Below are 22,693 nucleotides of genomic sequence, written 5' to 3'. Positions count from 1 at the left end.
ATTTTTAGTTTTTTTGCTTTATAACTTTTTGAAGGCCTATATCTTATATACTTAAACTTTTTTGCTTTGTGTTCACTGTTTTCCAGTTAAGTATGAAGTGGGTTTGTTTTTGTCCCTGAACTGAAAATCTTTATGAAGCAGAATTAATGGAATCCATCCTAAACCATGCAGCCCAGAGGGGGCATCACAGTTGTACAATTTCGTATATAGACACCTTCCAGGTCTAACAGTTGCTAAATATGTATTAGAAGAGTTTTGATTGGCATGACTGTGTTCTAATATGAATTTGGGAAAATGCATTTTAATTTCTTTCTTTATAGCTTCTGGACTTCTTGGATCAGCATCCCTTTTCATTTACTCCTCTAATTCAGAGATCCCTGGAATTTTCTGTAAGCTATGTTTTTACCGACGTTGGTGAAGGTGTTACGTTTGAGCGATTCATAGTCCAGTGCATGAATCTTATTAAGATGATTGTCAAAAATTATGCTTATAAGCCATCTAAAAATTTTGAAGGTAATGCTTTACTGGTAGTTCAAAAATTATTTTTCTTTGTTTTACTCTGTGAAATAATTGATATTTTGTCATAATTCTTTGGAAATTCACTTATTTTGCTCTGAAAAATAAACTGTTGAAGGATATGAAATATAGATAAGGATTGCAGTCTTTCGTTAGTGAATACCAGCTTTTCCCCGAGAAACCATGCAGTACATGTAGTAAACAGTCTTTGCAGCGCTTCAAACTTCAGATCCTTTAAGAATTGAGTACTACAAGCACCACTGCAGCTTGTGTTGTAGGCTGTACTCACACTTGTGTTACAACAGTTAAAAGCTTTTCTCTTATTTAGTGGGATTGCTTGTAACAGATTGTTGTGCTATATGGCATTGATTTACATGCATGTGTACAATGGACAAGGAGATCTGGGAGATGTGAAAGCTGCTTCTATATAAATATTTATTTGATTATGTACCTTAGGTAGAGTGCTGCCTCATGCAGTTAACCTGGAAATTGTATTTTTCTAGATAGCAGCCCCGAAACGCTTGAAGCCCACAAGATTAAGATGGCATTCTTCACGTATCCTACCTTGACAGAGATCTGTCGAAGATTAGTCTCTCACTATTTTCTGCTAACCGAAGAGGAACTAACAATGTGGGAAGAAGACCCGGAAGGCTTTAGTAAGAACTAATTTTCCATTGTGGCATGGCTTTTCTCTTTTTCTATAAGTAGATATTTATTTGAATGATGGGAACATCCTTTTGTTATTTGTGAATCAGAAAGAGAAGAAAGCTCCTGTTTACTGATTTGCTGCCTGAGTGCCCTCAGTCACCAGAGTTGGACCAGTGCCAAAGCTGGGAGCCAGGAACACAATGAGGGCCTGCATGTGGATGAGATGGACCTGGTAGTTTCAGTATCTATGTCCCGGGTCTACACTAGTAGGAAGCTGTAGTGAAGAACTGGTGTAATTAAACTCAGTCACTGTGACCAACCAGGAACCCTGCCGTCAGTCCTTGTCTCCTTGGTGTGGTTGGTTGAGACCAGTGCACTTGGGCCATTAGTAGGAAGATGGAAGTGGAGTTGGGACTTGAACTATACACTATGCTATGGAGGGAACCAAACTCCAAATTCTGATTTTAAATTTAAATAAGATGCCTTAAAAAATATATATGTGTATATATATATATATATACACACACACACATATATACATATATATATTTTTTTCCATTGGAAAGTCAGATTTACAGAGAGAAAGAGAGACAAAGATCTTCCGCCCACTGGTTCACTCTCGAAGTAGCTGCAACAGCCGAAGCTGAACTGATCTAAAGTCAGGACACAAGAGCTTCTTCTGGATCTCTCACTCAGCTGAAGGATCCTAAGGCCCTGGGCCGTCCTCAGCTGCTTCCCTAGGCCACAAGCAGGGAGCTGGAAGGGAAGTGGGGACATGAATCGGCACCCGTGTGGGATGCTGACGCATGCAAGGTGAGGACTTTAGCTATGAGGCTGCCACACAGAGTCCAGAGACATCTTTATCTGTTTGAATTTTATTGGCATAGGTATAAGTAGTGTAAATCTTATCAGAGCCTTTAGTATGTAAACTCAGAACCTCATGTGTTGTGATGTGCCGATGTGCGAGTTACTTCAGTGGAGGCAACGTGGTAGCCTCTGCTTATCCTTTTGGCTTGATGCTCATGTGGCTGCACACATTTTCTAGTATTTTAATATTTTGGAATATTTATCTTTCTCCTCTTATTGTCACTTAGAAATAGTTTTAGTTAACAGAACATCCTTTGTTGGTTTTACTCTTTTCTTAGTGAAAATGTCATTTAGTTTCCTCCATCTTTTCCTTTCACCCATCCCATCCTTCCCCTTTCCCTCTCCCCTTTGATTTATTCAGCATTGTGCATTATATTTAATACTGTAATGTGAAGCATTTCCTAGGCTTTTTAAAGTCAAAGTATTTCCCTTTAAACATAGGAAATATTTGTAAAGGTTGGCGAATTATAAGTTGGGAAACCTAGTTGCTGTAATGAAAGAAGGGTTTCTCACGTGGTGGTGATGCTGTTATCCAATGATGTCAGTGCCCTTTTGCCCAAGGAGTAAGTGCCAATGGTGTTCACGTTTTTCAAATTTTTATTTTCCAAACTGGGCTTTTGGAAACCTCATTATTACATTTGTGAAGAACATAATTTGCCTTGTTTTCAATTGCAGCAGTGGAAGAAACAGGGGGCGATTCTTGGAAATACAGTTTGAGGGTAAGTATTGAAAGAAAAACTGACGAGGGAATTAATTCTTCTGAAGTGTGTGGTAGGGAGAGGCCATCTGCTGTAGATGTCAGTACTGAAATAGAGAGCAAGCTGCTAAGAAATGCAAGAAGCTTTACTTGAAAGTACTTATACTCTAAATTTTCATCTGATTTTTTTCTTCATATTTACTTTTCAATTTGCAAATTGAAATTTTCTTCACTTTTGGTTAATCTCATGTGAAATAATTGTCATAGCAAAGGCAAAATATTTGTTAAAGTTGTCTCCTAATGATACTGTTAAAAAGGTATGTTATTTCTCTTATGAACTGGTGTCCATCTCAGAGGAATCGTTTTGAAACTTAAAAAGTGTTGTTTATGTTATTGTAGTTATTTAACTACAATAGTTGTTATATACAGTAGTTATTGTAGTTATTTACAGTACCATTCCTGTAATCGGGATTTGTCCCTTTCTTCCCCGCTGCAGCCTTGCACTGAAGTGCTGTTTATAGATATATTCCATGAATATAACCAGACTCTCACCCCGGTGCTTCTGGAGATGATGCAGACACTTCAAGGTTAGGCATATTTTGTGATTCTTTGATCTATCCATTTAATTATTATTGAGTTAAAGTAGACTGAGTGCCCACTATGTACAGAGCAGTGTTTCTTATGTTATTGAATGGTTATGAATTTGAAAAACAAAATATGTGTTTTAATGAGGAGGTAGCATTTGAGGCAGGCCTTGAGTGACAACTCGGACCCTGATAGTTGGCTCTTGCTCTTGTAAACACAGTGGCAGCAGAAGCAAAGCAGCAGTCGGATTACTTGATGAAACTGTCTGAGGCATGTTGCGGGAAGCAGTAAAAGGTGGTTAAACTAAATGTTAGCATCAGTTAGAATGGTGACAGTTGGGAGAAAAGGTAATGGGTTTAGGGGAGGAAGATGCAGCAAATTTGAGACACTTGATCATTGCACTTTGCACACAAGGAGTAGTTTCCACATTAGCTAGCACTGACTCATGATTTCTGACTTTTCTGCTAGACTGTAGATTCCAGAGGTTATTGATCAAGTTTGTTTTATTCGTAATGTTATTCCCATTGCGTGACATTCTCAGTAACTATTGATTAGCTGATTAGCTTTTGTCATTTTTATCATCAGTGCGCTAGATAAAGGAAACTGATCCAAGCTGTTGCTTGTGAGTCTGCATGGTAGGAAAGACTTTTCCTTCATCAGTGCTGGTTGGAGAGGAGAGGCTTTGGGAGTGTTGATATCCAGGGAGTCTTGCGAGAGGAGATGATGTTCAAGTGCAGACCTTGGGGTTTTGCCCTACAATGATACGATTATGTGAAAAAAGGCCCTCAAAAAAAACGGACAGCTACAAACCACTGCCCAAATGGGAACAGACGCTGTGGGGTACATCCTGGTGAGGAGGGTTTTGTTGGAGGTGTCAGGTACTCTCAGGAGGCAGAACGTGGTGGGATGTTTGGGGAAACTAGGCTGTGTGATTAGTTCGGGCAGGACTCTCACACAGAGGGTAAAGGGGTTGAATTATTGCTAGTGAAGGAAGACGGCGCTCTGTGGGAGGAGATTCCTGCCCTTGTTACGTGCTCATCTTTTAGTTTTTTTTTCTTAGGAGAGTGTCTGCTGGACTTATAAATCAATGGCAATAATGACTTAGCACTCTAAGGTGCTGTTTGCTGGCAGGATTTTCAGTGCATTTTGAGTTTAGTATATATTTTTTTAGCTATGGAACAATTTGTTTACCTAGAAGACTAAGCTTAAAATTTCATAATTAAAAGTAGTTTGATCAACTTGTTAAAAATTGACTATTTGAAGAGAAACACTAAGTAAATTATATTTTCTGTGTTAACCGTGATTTTTTCCTTATAGGCTGCCAACTTTGTAAGTAGTAATTTCCATGCTTCTTAGTAGCTCTCGCTTTGTCTACATTTTTTGTTTTATTGTCAACCTGCTGTCACAACATGATTAATGTATATTTTTACTCTCTTCTGGATTACTCATTCTTTATTTTACTCTGACTTATCTTTTTATCCTATTTTACATAATTTTCCTTATAATAAGAGTATAATTAAATAATTAGCAAACTGTAGTATATATTTCTGTGATCATTGTAACATTTTCAAATATATCATAGTTTTAAATATTGGTTACTACTCCACCCATACTTGTGTTGTTAATTGATGGTGCTGGTAAGATGCTCAGTGTTCTTTTTATATACATCTTTAGTGTCTGAAATTTGTTGTGCTTAACTGGATCAGGAAAATCAACTATCATATTTACAAAAAACACTAAAGAAAACTAGTTTTATTTACATTTCCTGATGCTTTTCTTTTAGGGCCAACCAATGTGGAAGATATGAATGCATTATTAATCAAAGATGCTGGTATGTTAAACTTCAATTGTTTAGAAATGTTTATTCATTTAATGAGTCTGCTTGGAAATAGATTTTGTCTCTAGGAGAGTTGGGACATCATAGGCCAGGAACTTTCTGATGGAGGACATAGTCAAGTAAGCAGATTAGTTCTAACATCATGTGTGATGGATGATGCTAAAATTGGTAGTACCCACAAGATACTTTTAGTGTGGATAGGGGAAGACTCCTCAGAAAGAAAAGGCAAGTATGCAGGAGTGAGTTTGTTAGCAGTTCAATGAGAAGGAAGGAGTGCAGGAGGACTGAGTCACAGGCCGGAGTGGCCAGCCGGGGAAGCGCAGCTAGAGCTCGGGTTGTGGTGATTTGGAAGTGGAACACGGAGGTCTGGGGTATGGTAAGACCTGAGGCAGAAGTGCAACAAGCGGAACCCAGTGGATGGTACACATTGCCTGCACTGGGAAGCGGACATTATTTTTGAAGATGATTTTACTATTTTGGAATGAATTTAACTTTCTGTTTAAAAGGATTAAGGAGTATTTTAGGAAGAACAGTGTAATAAAATGGTGTTTCTAACAATGTCTTTAAATAATTTCCCTGACTGTATTTTCCCTTAAATAACAGATTGTATAATTAAAAATAGTCCTTGAAGTTTAGCTTCTTACATTGTCTAGTGTGTGATTTTTTTTTTTTATTTCTCCCAGTATATAATGCTGCTGGATTAGCTGCTTATGAGCTGTTTGACAGTGTTGACTTTGATCAGTGGTTTAAAAACCAGCTTCTCCCAGAATTACAAGTCATTCACAACAGGCAAGTATAAAGATTTGCATGTATTGTATACTTATTTACCTTATTGATTTTCTTATGTAGGTGAGAATACACGTAAGTACAATTTTTAAAACGGTACGACTTAATGTTTTCTGCTGTTTGTAGAGAGGAGTAAGACGTGGTAATTGCATGAATGATGTTCAAGTTAACTTTACTTCACATGTGAATTGTGATGTTTAAGAAGTTATTTACATTATATAAAATAGTTTATAAGGAGAAAAAATTTATGCAAAGGTGAGGGTGAATTGAAGCCCTTGAATTCCAGAAAGAAACTGTCCAGAAGACAGTTGGAGACTACACAGTGCGAGGCCCGTGACGGTGGCTGCCTGGGATCGCACAGAGCAGTGTGCAAGTGTTTGAGGTGAAGAGTAGACCAAGGTGTACAGGTAGCATGGCGAGAAGGCATGTGAATGCGCTTTAGGTTCTTACTCAGGTTTTCAGTAACCGTTCCATATGACAGTGTTGTCATAGGCCTTCCTTTTCTTACACATTCAGGCGCTTGTTTGATTGTGTAAGTATTGAATGAGAAGAATGAAAGGTCTTTCGCAGATTTCACAGATTATTAGTTACAATGTTTCAACCCCCTCCTTCTGTCCTGCCACCTTTGTTTTTTTAAGAGTGTGTTTCTGTGGCTTTACTTCTGTGTAACTGGTGTCCACCTGAGTGCGTAGCAGGTGGAGGTGTGTCATGCAGTAGTGCAGACACGGCTGGGATGCCCTGCTGCACTGCAGTGCCTGCTTCAGTCCTGAGCACACATCTGTCCAGCCTTCTGCTCTCGCGCCCTGGGGGAACCCAGATTGAGTGCCAGGCTCCTGGCCTCAGCCTCTCTCAGACTTGGTTACTGAGGATATTTAGGGAGTAAACCAGCAGGAGGAAGATCTCTCAGTCTCTCTGCATAAAATAAAATAACTGCTTAGTGTGTAGACCTCAATTAGTTACTATTTGTTGTTGAAACTGTTGAATGAAGAGATCGTTTTACAGATTGAGCTGTAGAATGCTGAGCTTGTGATGCTTTAAAAGTAGTTCTGACCAGTCAGCAGCTGTTGATCTCTTGGGTTAGCTAGTCAACAGAGACTTGCAACATTTGGAATTTACAGTTTCCCGAAACACAGTGTAACTGGGAGACTGATGTGGACTCTATTGCCCTGAATCCTCAGGGTGGTTTTCTTTAAGGACGTTAGTTCTCAGAAGGTCACTGCTGTGCACATAAAATGTGCTTAGAGCAACTGAGGAAATTACTTTGCAATTTTAATTGACATTTAAAAATTGAGGTTGTATAAGATATGTATTGGTTACATGTTGAAATGGTAGGATTTTGGTGAGTGAAGTGAAAACATTAAGATCTCACCTATTTAGTTCTTACTTAATGTGAGCACTGACATTTTTTAAGTTACCTCTTTGTCCTGCATTGCATTTCTCTTGCATGGAGCTAATTTAGATCAGTTTTTCCAGTGTCAGTGTGCACTTGAACTACTCGGTAATCATTATGCAGGTTTTCATTCCCTAGAGGTGGATTCAATTGTACAATGCTGCAATGCTCTCAGAATAACAGTGTTGCTTGTTCACATACCAAACTTTGAAAAACAAGCTGATATCTGCCTTGAAGTGCCTATAACCTTGGAATTTGACCTTTATGAGCTTGTTACCTTTATGTTGAACACAGATTGAAATATGTTAATCCCTAAAATCTCCGTCTAAAAATTGCTGTTGGGGTGAGCATTTGGCCTCGCCGTCAGGCTGCCTGCATTCCTTGTCGCAGTGCCTTGGGGAGATCCTCTTCTCGCTCCCCGTTCCGTTTCCGGACTGTGAAGCCCCGGAGAGACAGCAGATGGCGCCTTGAGTCTCGGGGTCCCAGCCCCTCACCTGACAGGTTTGGATGGAGTTCCTGACTTTAGCTGCAGGCAGGGACTGAGCCAGTGGATGGTGGCGCCCTTTCTTTTTCTCTGCTGTCTTCTCTCTGCTCCTTCTGCTCCTGCACCTCATACCCCCTCTCCCTCTGGTCTATTCAATATGAAATGTCTTTCAAGTAAAAATTTGTATTTCTATGTTTTCTTTATTTCACTATACAGAAGTCCTGCTCGTGCTATGACTGTATTGTTGGCCTTTTTTTTTTTTTTTTTGAGATTTATTTATTTGAAAGAGTTACAGAGACATCTTCCATTTTTCCGGATTACTCCCCAAATGGCCGCAACAGTCAGTGCTGGGCCAGACTGAAACCAGGAGCCAGGAACTTGATCCAGGTTTTCCATAGCAGGCGCCCAAGCCTTTAGTAGGGTTCTGGATTAGAAGTGGAGCAGCTGGAACACGAACCGGTGTGAACAGGCCTGCTGGGGTTGCAGTTGGCCCCTCACCCGCTGTACCACGGTGTTCTGGAACGGTATCGTTCAGCTTGCTGTTAGTACTCCACAGTGCTGGGGAGGAGCCTCTGAGGGAGAAAGGAGATTCATTTGGCTTAATGGGTTCAGAAGGTCACAGTGCATGACCAGGTGGCATCATCAGGGTGGTGTCTGTTGAGGTCACAGGAATTCAGAGACCTTCACATGGTAAGCCTGGGAGCTAAAAGAGAAGCTAGGTTGAACTTGATTTAAATAACTCTTCCTCCTGCAAGAAGTAACCCCAGGTAGACTCACCTGTTAGATCACAAATTGTATCCTGTCTCCATCCTTAACCTGATGTTAACGTTAACTCGTTAACCACTAGTTGAGGACAGTGGGGTTTAAAGTCTAAGAGTTGGGGAAGTCAGGGTGTCCCTTGAGTGGCCTGTTCACAGAAAGAGCCATCTGCCATGCTCAAATCCTGTGGTACTACTTTGCTTCTGTGGACACTTGAGATATGTTATAAATTTTTGAGGACAGTGGGTACATCATATATTTTGTTCAACTTCATTGACAATTTATTTACTCTCATCCTTTAACATTGTATTTTTTTAATTTTAAAATTTATTTTGTAAGGCATAGCGAGAGAGGGAGAGATAGAGTATTCTATCTGCTGGTTCACTCCTCACATGACTATAGTTGTTGGGACGGGTCAGATCCAAGCAAGGAGGTAGGAGCATCTTCCGAGTAGCACATGTCGGTGGGGAGGCGCAAGCATGTAAGCCTTTCTGTGCTGCCCTCCCAGGTCTGTTAGCATGGAGCAGCTACCACGCCAACTGCTGCCCATGAGATGCTGGAAGTGCAGGTGACAGCTTAATGTGCTATGCCGCAGTGCTGACCCCAAGACAATAATTTAAAAAGAAAAATATGTTGTATTCATTAGCCTTTTATATTTATCCTGGGAAATAAATGTTTACCATTTTTGCATTGAAATATGTGTAATACCCAGGAGATTTTTTATTACCTGAATTCTGAAATAAGTATTTTAAGCTAGTAAATTTTCTGCTTAATCTTATGAATTACTGCTTCATTTAGCAAAGATGATTACAGAGATAAGTACATATAAGTACATTAACTACAAATCCTTTACTAAGAAAACACAAACCATTGTTTTTATAATTTGAATATATGATCACATTTTAAAATTATATATTTATTAAAAAATTAGAGATTAGATGAAATCACAAGGTTATACAAATATATAAACCTTGGGATATGTCACAGTGTTCTGAAAATGTTTGTAAGGTCAACAGAATTGGAATGGGAAAATTTTACACATGTGCTTTTGTTCCTATGTTTTGGAGTCCTCCAGCTTTATGGCTTTGAGAATTAGTATGGCTTTATTAAATTTGAGAATTAGTATGGCTTTGAGTAAAGTATTGCTTTAATTAAGGAACAGAAATAGGAAAAATTTCTTTCATTTATCTGTCTGAAAGGCAGAGACAGATCTTCTGTTGACTGGTTCACTTCCCAGTTGCCTGCAACATTCAGGTTGAAGCTGAGAGCCCTTGACCTCATGAGGGCCTCCCATGCCCACGGCAGGGGATCAGTAGTAGGTAGAATTGGTAGGGGAACTGGCAGTTGATCCGAAGCACTCCAGCGTGAGATGGATGTCTTAATTGCTGTACCAAATGCCTGCTCTGCTTCTAAACTTATTTTAAAAATATAAATTCTTGCTGTATTTTATGTTTAAATGCTGATCTACATCTCTTAAACTATCTCACACTCTAATTTCCTGATTTTCCCCTATTCAGGTATAAGCCGTTGCGGCGCAGGGTGATTTGGCTCATTGGTCAGTGGATTTCTGTGAAATTCAAGTCTGACTTGCGACCCTTGCTTTATGAAGCAATCTGTAACTTACTTCAAGATCAAGATTTAGTGGTATGTTATGTACATGCCTTCATGGAGTTACATATAAATTCTAACCTTTTCTTATTCAGGAGCAGCCTTGACCTTTGGGTAACATCATAATCTAGCTCACCATCGTGGATTCTTTGTCCTTTAATTTTTAGGATTTAAATGTCTTGGAAATTTTTTTTAGGAATTTTTCTTTAAGGTATTTTCATAATATTCTTCATTTTGTGTTATTGAAAAATTGATAATGGCTTTTCGTCTGCTTCTGGAACAAGACTTAGTGTTTCATTACATAGATTTATTACCAAAAGATGCTTCATGACTTGTAGAGATATAAAACTGTGTAAAGTGGTTTTCTTTCTTCCATTGTTCTGTCTGTGTTTATTGAATGCCTGAGTGAATATGTTGTTAATATTTTCCTTGGTTGGACTTAGATTGGATTCAAGCATAGTGGTTTAAAACGTGAATCCAATTGTCTTTTCCTGATGACTAGCTGGCTTCTAGACTAAGTTAAGTGATTCTCTCCAGTGAAATTGTGCAAAGATCTGGCCTGGTTGTTTTTTGCTGTCCCCACCTCCTTGTCTCCCACCGTTCCTCCCTCCAGGTATAATCTGTATTTGCCTGATTTTCCTGCCTCTCGGGAAGCCCTTTGGTCACACCTTTCTCTTCTATGTGCATGCCATGATAAATAAACTACTTTGTCATGTTCTCTGAAGGAAGATGTTGTTAGAAATGTAAAATATTTGTAGAAAAATAGTACATTTCAAAGAGAAATGGAACTGATCTTTAGAGCCTGGCGCAGTAGCCTAGTGGCTAAATCCTCACGTTACATGTGCCAGGATCCCATATAGATGCCAGTTCATGTCCTGTTGCTCCACTTCCCATCTTGCTTCCCAATAAAAAAAAAATAAATCCTTAACAAAGAAAAAAATCTGCCATTTTTTACTGACTTATTACATTTTTTAAATTATGTCTTTTTTTTTATTTTGCACATGATATGAAGTAAGGTTCCAGTTTTTTTTAGGATTTTATTTATTTTACTTGTAAGTCAAATACAAAGGGAGATCTTTTTTTTTTTAATAAGTTGAGACTTTTTAAAAAATATTTACTTTTATTGGAAACTCCCAAATTACAGAGATAAATATATTTTTTAAAGATTTATTTATTTTTATTGCAAAGTCAGATACACAGAGAGGAAGAGAGGCAGAGAAGATCTTTCGTCCGATGTTTCACTCCCCAAGTGACCGCAATGGCCTGAGTTTAGCCAATCTAAAGCCAGAAGCCAGGAATCTTCTCCAGGTCTCCCACGCGGGTGCAGGGTCCCAAGGCTTTGGGCCGTCCTCGACTGCTTTCCCAGGCCACAAGCAGGGAGCTGGATGGGAAACAGGGCTGCTGGGATTAGAACTGGCACCCATATGGGATCCGGGCACATTCAAGGCAAGGACTTTAGCCACTAGGCTACCGTGGTGGACCCAAGAAATATCTTCATCTGTTGGTTCACTCCCCAATTGACCGCAGTGGCAGCAGCTGAGCTGATATGAAGCCAGGGGCCAGGAGCCTCACCTAGGTCTCCCACATGGGTACTGGGTTCCAAGGCTTTGGAACATCTTCTATTGCTTTCCCAGGCCACAAGCAAAGAGTTGAAAGAGAAGTGGAATAGCCGGGACTCAAACCAGCACCACTGTAGGAACCTGGCATGTGCAGGGTGAGGACTTTAGCCACTAGGCTGCTGCCTAGTGGAAGAGGAGCAGTTGGGACTTGAGCTGGCCCATAAGGGATCTGGCAGCACAGACTAAGGATTAGCTTGCTATACTACTACACTGCTCCTCCCACCCCCTTTTTGAAGTAGAGACAACAGTGCTACCGTGGGATGTTGTGTTGAATGGTCTGCCATTTGGTTGGGGACTATAAAATCATATAGCCAGTTGACCTAAGTATATTGGTCTATTTCTTGACTTTTTCTCCTGGTCTGTTTATTCCTTCTTGAATATTGTTTTAATTACAACAGTTATCTAATAAGTATTCACACTTGGTAATGAACACATTCTTGGAGCTTTGAACACCCATAGGGTTTCATTGTTTGCAAAAGATCAGATAATGTTTGTCATTAATTAGCTACATTTTTATGTGGTACTGCTTAAATAGTGTCAAAAGGACACTTCTGTTATCATCAACTGCCTCTTTTAGAGCATGCTAAGTTCCTCATGCTATAGTGAGAACTGTCTTGAATTCTATGTAGCAGACTAAAATTCCTTGGAATTTTTTCTACACATTCCTCCTGTACCCCTTGGAACAGTCTACCTGGCAGGTGCTGTGAGGGGGGCACGGTTCAGGTCTGAGAACACAGAGTAAGCCAAGATTACTGCATTTTAGGTCATAGGGGCTGCCTTTTCCCAGGACCACCAATGATTCTTTATTTTGGTATCTGTACTGGGGCCTTCTTTAGAGTTTAAGCTTTCTGAATGTAAATTACATCTTTAAATTTCAGAAACTTAGCCTAAATTTTTAGAGTTTGCCAGGGTGGTGTAATTGTGAGGCAAAGAAATGGCCAGTTTCATGGGCTTATTGATAAATAGCATAGGAATAATGGACTTGTGAAAATGGACACTTGGTAGCATTGGGTACAAGACCTTGGATGGCGCAGGCCAGACAGGACACAGCCTGTGTGTTGTGCGAGGTCCGCTGCCCTGAGCGGGCGGTCCTGGCGGCTGCGCTGAAGGCCTCCTGTCCTTCCACACTCGGGCCTTTCCAGGCTTTCCTAGTTTAGTTGAGTTTTTGGTCTTAATTTTTTTTTCCTATTTGTCCATTCTTTGTATCCCAAAAAGAGATATTTTAAACTCTATACTAGTTAGTTTGTGTTTTGAAAGATGATAGAATGAATTCTGAAATCAACTACATCCACTAATATATAGGATATGTAAAATTTCTTGTTTGAGACACTAAAATTTTCGGCTAGTTGAAAGCCACAATGAAAGGAAATTAAGTTTTTTGCTGTTTTCACTTTGTAATCGATAGTGTCTGTTCTTCATAACAGATACTCATATTCCCATATAAATGAGTTTTAGGTTTTTTTTTTTGGTCTTAAAGGAGAAAATGAATTTAAAGTGTTTTTTTATCTTTTTAAGGCACTTCAGGTCTGTTTCAGCAGAAGTGTGTTAAGTTCTGCAGTTGAGGCAGTCATGACTTTGCTACCAAGTAGAGCAGGGAAGCCCCCGGGTCTCCAGGCAGCTGTCCTGGAGGAGGAGTAGAGATGTGTAGAGTAGCGTAGAAGACCACTGCTCCTGATGGTGTCTCAGACCTAATGTGACCAAGTGTCAGAAATGATTTGAAAAGAATCAGAGGAGGTAATCGTGGAACAGAATCCAAAAAGGAGCAAGTTGGTGTTTTAACAGTTAAATTGGGAAGTCTTTGTCTTGTTTCTCTTTAGAACATTGTTCTTTCAGGTTTGCCTGTTTTTACATTTTCCTTAAGTGCAGGTGTCCATGTGGTTAAACATTAGGCCTGACGGTCTTCCCCAAGTGCTCTCATGGTGGAGCCGGCTCCGGACACCTGCTAGTCCTCGGGGTGGAGCCGGCTCCGGGTACCTGCTTGTCCTCGGGGTAGTGCCGGCTCCGGGTACCTGCTTGTCCTCGGGGTAGTGCCGGCTCCGGGCACCTGCTTGTTCTCCTGCTTGTTCTCATGGTGGAGCCGGCTCTGGGCACCTGCTTGGTCTCGTGGTGGAGCCGGCTCCGGGCACCTGCTTGTTCTGCTTGTTCTCATGGTGGAGCTGGCTCTGGGCACCTGCTTGTTCTCGTGGTGGAGCCAGCTCCGGGCACCTGCTTGTTCTGCTTGTTCTCGTGGTGGTGCCGGCTCCGGGCACCTGCTTGTTCTCGTGGTGGAACCAGCTCTGGGCACCTGCTTGTTCTCATGGTGGAGCCGGCTCTGGGCACCTGCTTGTTCTCGTGGTGGTGCCGGCTCCGGGCACCTGCTTGTTCTGCTTGTTCTCGTGGTGGTGCCGGCTCCGGGCACCTGCTTGTTCTCGTGGTGGAACCAGCTCTGGGCACCTGCTTGTTCTCATGGTGGAGCCGGCTCTGGGCACCTGCTTGTTCTCGTGGTGGTGCCGGCTCCGGGCACCTGCTTGTTCTCGTGGTGGAGCCAGCTCTGGGCACCTGCTTGTTCTTGGGGTATTGTGTTGACCTGTGGCTTCTCTGATGCTTTCATGCTTTCGTGAATTCTTCCAGTGTTTCTTATTCCTAGAGTGCATGTGTCCTCCACTCTGGAATTTACCTATTAATTTTTCGAGATGTTTTTGGAGACTTCATCTGGAGGTATCACAGGCTAAGTTATAGTCTAAAGCAAGATTTGAATACTTAGGTTTCTTTTGTAGATAGATGGTCTGCTTTTACTCTGGGAAGTCATATTTAAAGTCTTACTGAGGGAGGGTATTCTGTTTTTTCCCCTACATTTTTCATGCAGTTGTTTTTTGAATATTTCTGTGCATTTTGGCTCTTGGAAACTGTAGATTTTATGATGGAATACTTACCATTCAGTGAACTTGCCTAATCTGCATGTCAGAGTTCATTAAAACATTTTCAGACACTTTACTGAACAGTGATTACCAGGGGAAACCAGCTATTACAGATGTAGAATGTGTAACATCTCACAAAGCAATGTTTCTTATATAGGAAATAAAAATTTTAGATAAAATTCCTTATAAAGTAGAATATATAGTTTAATCAAGGCCTGAATCCCTGCTGCTTCATGCAGAAATTGATCACATCAGCACCCATGAAGTCAGCTGCTCACATCAGAGCTTAAAAGGATTAATTGGGGTGCTGTGTTACGATGCTGTGATTGGCCTGAGTAACATGCTGGTACACACGGACCCTATGATTGAGGAGGAGGTGGGAGAGCATGGTGAAAGATTTCTGTTTGGGATTCGGAAAAACTCGTATGTTGGGTATTTCAGGACTTAACATCGATGAGATTATAATGGGAATTTCTGTGCTGCCTCCTCCCTCCCTGCGGTTGCTCATCTCCCTGGTCCGTCTGCTCCACCCTCTGTCTGCTGCTCAACCTGCCTTGTGCTCAGTCCCAGGCTCTCCACTTGTCTGATGGCAGCCATTACAGTAGGCTGTCCTTAAGCAAATTCTGGGGAACTAGGTAGAGTGGGAATAAGCACTAGCCTTACCTTTACTTTTTCTCTCTTGCTGCAAGCTAGGGGAAGTATCTTGTTTTACTTGAATGTTGATGTGCTTTATGACTTTAGTATTAGCAAAAAGAGTAAAGGAAATTATTTGGAATAAAATGACATTGAGTAATTAATGATGTTTAATAGTTCTGTAATGATTGGAAACTCATAGTACATTTTCTTTTAGGTCCGTATTGAAACAGCTACAACTCTGAAGTTAAATATCCTTTGAAAAATACAAAAATGCTTCATTATATAGAACATCTGTAGGTTTTTAATTATTTTGGCAAATTAAGAGATAGTTTGAAATGTAATTTTTTATTGATTAGTTGCATTATTTCAGGAATGTGTGTGTTCCTAAACCTCATCTGTTGGTTGTCAGTATTCCTTAACTGTCTTTTACCTGTTGATGATTTTGAATTTAGAACAGATCAGTTTCTACCGGTAAGAATATTCATTTCCAAATTTCAGAAGAATTTCCGTTCATGTATTTTCAGTGTTATCTTACCTTTGAAATATATGTGTGTGTGTGTGTGTGTGTGTGTGTGTGTAAGAGTTGAGTTTAAAATGTTTTCGGTTATTTTATAGAATACTTGTATTAGCAACTGTTAGGTTACTTTTATTGATAATAGTTCAGGTTTATTCTGCATATTTTTGTCATCGATTTTGGCCTTGATCACCAAACTTTATTTCTCCTCTTAGTCTAGTCTTTCACTTTATGAGCACCTGTTACTTGGCACTCCTTGTGCTATTTCCCTGTGTTTTTTATGAATATGTACTTGCATCCTACACTAAATTGCAAGTTACTCACAAAACAAAATACCAAATCGTAATCATCACTCAGCTCCTGCCCCTCAGAATAGTAGTTTTATGTAACTGGTATTTAGTAAGCACTTGTACAAATGTTAGGAAGATTGAAATCATAGTGTTTATGTTGCTTAAGAGGATTCGATGGAGAGAAAATTACACAATCTGTTTATCTTTCTTTGGGTGAGAATGATGCGAAAGCTTATAAACTGATTTTTTAAGTGAAAAATCACTGGTTATTTTTGGATTAAAGGAATATATTTTATATATTATTAGAAAAATAAACCAATTGTCAAAAAAAAAAAAAAAAGGAAGTCAGTACTTGTGGTTTATCAGTTCCTGACAATTTTCACAATGTAGTGTTTGGAAAGCAGGCAGGTGGTTTTTGTTTTCTGTTTTCTAATGAGATACTTTTCAGTTTAATAACAAACATAGTTGCAGCCTTTTCTGTCTGCACGCAGCATGTGTTCAGGAACGCAGCATTTAACGGCACGAGAGTGAAAACACTAGTGTGCTCTTGGCTTTCATGAGCAAACCTGGCAAAACTAAGGATGCTGTGATTGGCAGCAGACATGCATGGAAACCCAGGGACCAGGCACTGATCACAGTGTAGTTAATAACATGCATTTAAACTGACACAATTCAGCCAGTCTCCTAAATGCTAATTCAGTTTGTGGATGAATTAATTTTCGAAATGGACATATGTAGCCGTAATCAAGAGAAAAGTCACTATCTCACAAATTAGCAGCCTGTACGATCAAAGTCTACTGATGTTTTAATTTAGTAGTTTTTTGGATTATTTCCATCTCTTTATGTGCATAGGTATGTAGAGATCTTTATATTTCAATTCCAAGTCTTTTTCTTTTTTTTAATACTTACAGTATTTGGAAACCATGTTCACGCTACTTTTTCAACTACTGCAGCAAGTTACAGAGTGTGACACAAAGATGCACGTTCTGCACGTTCTTTCTTGTGTTATTGAAAGAGTCAATATGCAGGTAATTTTGTTTTGTAAAACATGAAAGTAAATATCAGGTTGGGAGAATATGATGTAGAATTCACTAAATTTGCCTGTTCAGAAATCAGAAGAGTCAATGAAGTGCTTCTAAACGAAAGGTCATGGTTTCAGTTATATGATTTAAAATTGACATTGATATTTGGGTATTCAAAAATGATTAAGAAAAATTGAAATTTTAAAATTGCTCCAACAGCATAGAGAACATTTTTTTAAAATTAATTACTTTATTTTTAAATGATCTTACTTAGTTGATTAGGGCACAGAGGGTCAAGGGCTACAGGCAAGAGGGTAATACCATTGTTTCCACACTAATATCTTTTTTCCCTGTATCTGGGGTAAGAGGAGAAACAAAGGGAGAAGCCCCACCCAGCCTCCCACCCATCCCAGGTCCCTGATGTGAGGCACACTCTGAGAGCCCTGCTGAAGCAGTTTTGATAGTTCAACAGGTCTGAATTGCTGCCAGTCTCGCCGTTCCAATCACGATGAAACCTATTCAGAATCCACTGGCTGATATACTCCCTTCATGGTTGGGGTTCTAAGATCAGCAGTTGAGTTGGAGGGATCTGGAAAGAAACTTCATCTAAGATGATCCCAGACCTGATTCTTGTGTGAATTTGCCAGTACAGGGTCCGGCACAGTCCATTGCCCCAATCAGCTTATGCACATGCTGGTGGTTGCAGTTGTTGAGTCAGTTCTGTTTCCAGCTGTGTCATCCCCTTGAACCAATGGGTGTTGTAGTCCAGCTCTATCCTACCTACTTCATACTTAGTCCTCACACAAACCAGTGGGAGCTGCAGCCTAGTTGGGGTGACTCCCATAACCCCCACCAGGCCTGCTCCCTACCCTGGTTCCTGTGGTTGCCAGTATGCACCGCAGGCTTGTTCAGTCTGTCCCACATCCCATTTGGCTCTCATACTTGTCAGTGGGCATTGAAGCCTAGTTCAACCCAACCAACCTGCTATCCAGCCCACCCACATACTAGCAGGTGCTGTTCTGTCTAGCCACCCCTACCCCCATCCTGGTTTTCGTGCTGTCCAGTGGGAGTGGTTACCCATGAGGGAGGTGCCCACTATCTCCCTACTAGGCCACTCCAACTTCTGGACTGTGCACTCTCCAGGTGGTTCTGGCATTTAACTTGACAGAATTGACCCCCAGTGCCAGCCTCTGCCAGCTAATGTTGTGGCAAAGCCCAACCAACCCTCACCCACTCTAATTTTTGCTTGCACCAGTAGGAACAGTCAGCCCAATCTGGCCCTTCTTCAGTCTAGCTCACATGAGGGCCACAGTTGTTGTAGCCCTGCCTGGTCTGGTCTGCCCCCCATCCCAACTCATGCTCTCCAGTGGGAATGGTAGTCCAACAGGGGAGCCTACATTCCCCCTGCTGGCTTTGCCTCCTCCCCACTCCCTGGTTCTCAACGTGTGCTGTTTGGACGCTGCAACCAAATCTGGTACGGCTCACCCTACCTTGGCATTCCGTAATGTGCACTGGTATGTGTTGCAACCAAAACTGGCCTGACCCACACTCTGTGCTGGTGCTTGGATTCGCCAGCAGGTAATGTGAACGGTTCAGCCTGGTCCGCCCCCGACCTATGCCATATGTATGACGTGGGCATCTTCCTCTGGCCTGGTCTGGGTTGTTCCATATCATTCTTGCGCTCACCTATAGGGACTGTGTTCCGACAGAGGAGTCTTCCAAGCTCCTTCAGAACCTCTCCCTATGCCAGGTCCATGGCCCAGCCCTCATTGCTGGCCTTCAGTTCATTCCAGTTCTTGGTGTTAGCTGTTTCGCCCCGGCTAAAGCTTGTCCATACCCAGACACAGCTCACACGTGGCTCAGTAGGGACAGAGACCCAGCTTAGTTCATCCTACATCTACCCAGGTTCTCCAGAATGCCAGATGGTGCTGTGTCTAGCCTGGTTTGGTGCACCCAGCCCCAGTCTACAATTGTGCCTAGGGAGATTGCAGCCATATCCAGACAAAAACGCAGCCCCCCACTCTAGCCCCTCCACCCTCCTGCCTGTGGGAATCCCAACCAGTAGAGTGTACTGTCACAGCTCCCTAACCGAGTCTATTCCCAGCCCAAGATTGCACGTGTGCCAGTGGGTGCTCTGACCCAATTGTCTTAGCCCCTCACCTGTCTCAGCCTTTGCCTTTGATGCTGTGGTACAGTATCTCTGGCTCATGAAGACCCGTTGGTGTAGGAGCCTAGATCAGAATGACATGTGCTGCATCCTGATTTCTTTCCTTTTCTGTGAGTTGAAATTTGCTTGGCCCTGCCTGGTCCGTCCCCTTCCAGTTGCAGCTCGGCCCACCCCAAATCCTATTTTAGGATGCAGCTTGGGGTGGTGCTTCCTTGACCTGCCCAGATTGCCATTGATTCCTTTATCTGTAAGTGATGTCAGGTACCATAGTCACTCCTAGCTGAGTCCCTTGCCACCCCAGCTCGTGAGCTAACCTGCGGGACTTAATTTCCACAAGATTTGGCCCACATTTCCCCCACAGAATTTACCCCCGATCAGGTTCTCTCGCATGCTGGTTAGTGTTTTGACCCTGCCAAGTGTGACCAGTCCACTATTCCACCACCCAGTCAAGCAATGATACCTAGTCCTGCCAGACAGGCCCCCATCCATAGCTTTAGTGTGGACTGGTGTGTAGCAGTCAGTGATGCTCTACGCTAACAGCCCATCTCAGGATTCCTAATTTGGCTGGTGAATCGGTTGGCCCGAATAGATCTGATGTACACTCCCCTCCAAACCATCAGGTCTCAGTCCCCACACTTGCGAGAAAGTTTCGTGACCCTGTTACTGGGAATCACCCGGAATTCATCTCTCACCTACACTAAAGCTGGCCTTATTAATGGGTGTCCCTAAGTAGCAATTTAATATCCTAAAAATCCCAGAGCTCGCCGCTGGGTGGCCAGCAAGCAGAGCCTGGTACCATTAGGTGCGCTAGACACCCAACGCCAAGGACTCAGTCACTGCCTTTTGGCAGTGGCTTTGGCCTGAGTCCCCAGCCTTGGATCCGGCCCGGCAGGGGCACCCCCCCACAGCCACCACACTGTGGGGAGCTGCAAGGCGCCCCCAACCCTAAGGCCTGGACCCCTCCCAGACTTGTTCTGCCACAAGGTGTTGGCGGCAGGGCGGAGCTAGGACTCATAGAGAACATTTAAAAACAGAATGTTCCATATCTTAAAAGGCAGATTTGAACTAAAAAATCTCAAAAAAGCTGTGTTTGGGATGGTAACCACTGTTTCAGTTAGGAAATGCAAATTTTCTTATGTGTTCCATTTTTCATTAAAAATTAAGTGTATTTTGTAGTTAAGTCTGCATCATATTCATATTTTGTTTATTATATGAATGATGTGTAAGGGTTGTTGTTTGCTTGCTTCTAATTCCTAATTCAGGAACTGAGGCTGTAATTAGCTAACACCTCTTCGGTATCCTTTGAAAAGGCTTGAAGTCCATCTCTAAGGTATTAGGAAGAGATAGCTGAGTGGAAATTGACACTTCCGACTTGCTCTAGAGCTTGCTGTTTGAATTTTGACACCTTGAGCCAGTTTATGAATTCTAAAGCCATTGTTAAGAACAGCTATCAGGCTATGTGCTATGGGCTTTGTATATAATTGTAATTTAATCCTAACACATACTTTGGGGTTGGAATTCAGATCTGCTATGTTAAATGGAACCTGTCAGCATTCAGATGTTTTAGTGGCTGTGCCCTGCAGAAGCCAGGGTATGGAACTCAACCAGGACTCCCTTGTGAAGGGCAAGTACCCAAGTCCTCGCACCCACAGGCTCTTATTGCAATGGCATTGTTTATACCATTATTTTATATAGTGTGAATTTTGTCGATACATTCACCTGTTGTGGAGCATTAAAGTGATTTCCACGTACTGGCCGTTCTGAGTGCTGGCACAACAAACATAGTGCTGAGAATCTCTTTATAGTTCTGATTTTGATTCTTCTAGAGAACTAGAAATGGGAATTATTGGATCAAATAGTAGCCCTCTATTTAAAAAAAAATATTTATTTTTTTTTTTAAAGATTTTATTATTATTGGAAAGCCGATATACAGAGACGAGGAGAGACAGAGAGGAAGATCTTCCATCCGATGTTTCACTCCCCAAGTGAGCCGCAACGGGCTGGTGCGCGCCGATCCGAAGCCAGGAACCAGGAACCTCTTCCGGGTCTCCCACGCGGATGCAGGGTCCCAAAGCTTTGGGCTGTCCTCGACTGCTTTCCCAGGCCACAAGCAGGGAGCTGGATGGGAAGTGGAGCTGCCGGGATTAGAACCGGCGCCCATATAGGATCCCGGGGCTTTCAAGGCGAGGACTTTTAGCCGCTAGGCCACGCCACCGGGCCCAATATATTTATTTTTATTACAAAGCCACATATATAAAGAGGAGGAGAAACAGAGAGGAAGATCTTCTGTCTGATAATTCACTCTCCAAGTGAGCACAGTGGCTAGTGCTGTGCCAATCCGGAGCCAGGAACTAGGAAATTCCTCCAGGTCTCCCACGCGGGTGCAGGGTCCCAAGGCTTGGGCCATCCTCGACTGCTTTCCCAGGCCACAAGCAGGGAGCTGGATGGGAAGTGGAGCTGCCGGGATTAGAACTGGCGCCCATATGGGATCTCGGTGCATCCAGGGTAAGGACTTTAGCTGCTAGGCCATCACGCCGGGTCCAGCCCTCTATTTTTTGAGGAACTTTTGTATTGTTTTTCAAAAGCTGCATCATTTTGCATTCTGATCAGTAGTGTACAGATGTTCCAGGTGTTCTACATTCTTATACTTACACTTATTTTTGGTAGTAATCATGCTGAAAGCCATGGCATTTACTCTGTTAAGTATAATATATATTTAATTTTGTGTCTCTATATGTTAGGCTGATAATGCTGGCTTACCTGTGAAACCTGTGTATTGTATGTAATCCCTTCCAGTGTTGTATATGGACAGTATTTTGTTGTTGATCGAAATTCTTAGAAAGCTGAATTTGTGGTATGGCAGGTAAAGGTGCTGCCTGACACCCTGGCATCCCATATGGGTTCTGGTTCATGTCCTGGCTGCTCTACCTCCTATCTAGCTCCTTGCTAAACACCTGAGAAAACAGTGGAGATGGCCCAAGTACGGGGTCTCTGCCATCTGTGGGGGAGACCTAGATGAGCCTCCTGGCTCCTGGCTTTGGCTTGGCCAGCACCTGCTGTTGCAGCGATCTGGGGATGGAAGCAGCAGACAGATGATTCCTGTTTTTGTGACTCAGCCTTTCAGATGTACTTCGTATGTCGTAATGTACTTTAATCACTTTCTGCGTGGGGTTTTGCAGTGCTCTTTCTCTGATGGTTGAAGCACATTGCCGTCTGTATTGACATCATGCTTTTGCTTTGTCGCTGGGGCAGATCCGACCGTATGTTGGCTGTTTGGTGCAGTACTTGCCTCTGCTGTGGAAGCAGAGCGAGGAGCACAACATGCTGCGCTGTGCGATTCTGACCACGCTTATTCATCTTGTTCAGGTAGG

At 42.0% G+C, this 22,693-nt stretch overlaps 1 protein-coding gene across 1 annotated transcript in view; it reads left to right on the top strand.

The window, feature by feature from the left end:
- The window catches only part of IPO11 (importin 11), a 141,810-nt gene that overhangs the window by 59,462 nt on the left and 59,655 nt on the right, over positions 1–22,693 (top strand). Inside the window, exons 10-20 of the mRNA XM_058680020.1 lie at positions 321–513; positions 1,020–1,172; positions 2,707–2,750; positions 3,225–3,315; positions 5,097–5,144; positions 5,834–5,939; positions 10,087–10,213; positions 15,544–15,577; positions 15,760–15,800; positions 17,045–17,161; positions 22,575–22,688. Of these exons, the coding sequence (XP_058536003.1) occupies positions 321–513; positions 1,020–1,172; positions 2,707–2,750; positions 3,225–3,315; positions 5,097–5,144; positions 5,834–5,939; positions 10,087–10,213; positions 15,544–15,577; positions 15,760–15,800; positions 17,045–17,161; positions 22,575–22,688 (1,068 nt within the window). The remainder of the gene's footprint in view (positions 1–320; positions 514–1,019; positions 1,173–2,706; positions 2,751–3,224; positions 3,316–5,096; positions 5,145–5,833; positions 5,940–10,086; positions 10,214–15,543; positions 15,578–15,759; positions 15,801–17,044; positions 17,162–22,574; positions 22,689–22,693) is intronic.

The sequence above is a fragment of the Ochotona princeps genome, chromosome 23, assembly GCF_030435755.1.
Source record: "Ochotona princeps isolate mOchPri1 chromosome 23, mOchPri1.hap1, whole genome shotgun sequence".
NCBI classification, from domain to species: domain Eukaryota; kingdom Metazoa; phylum Chordata; class Mammalia; order Lagomorpha; family Ochotonidae; genus Ochotona; species Ochotona princeps.
This window is presented reverse-complemented; position numbering and strand designations above follow the sequence as displayed.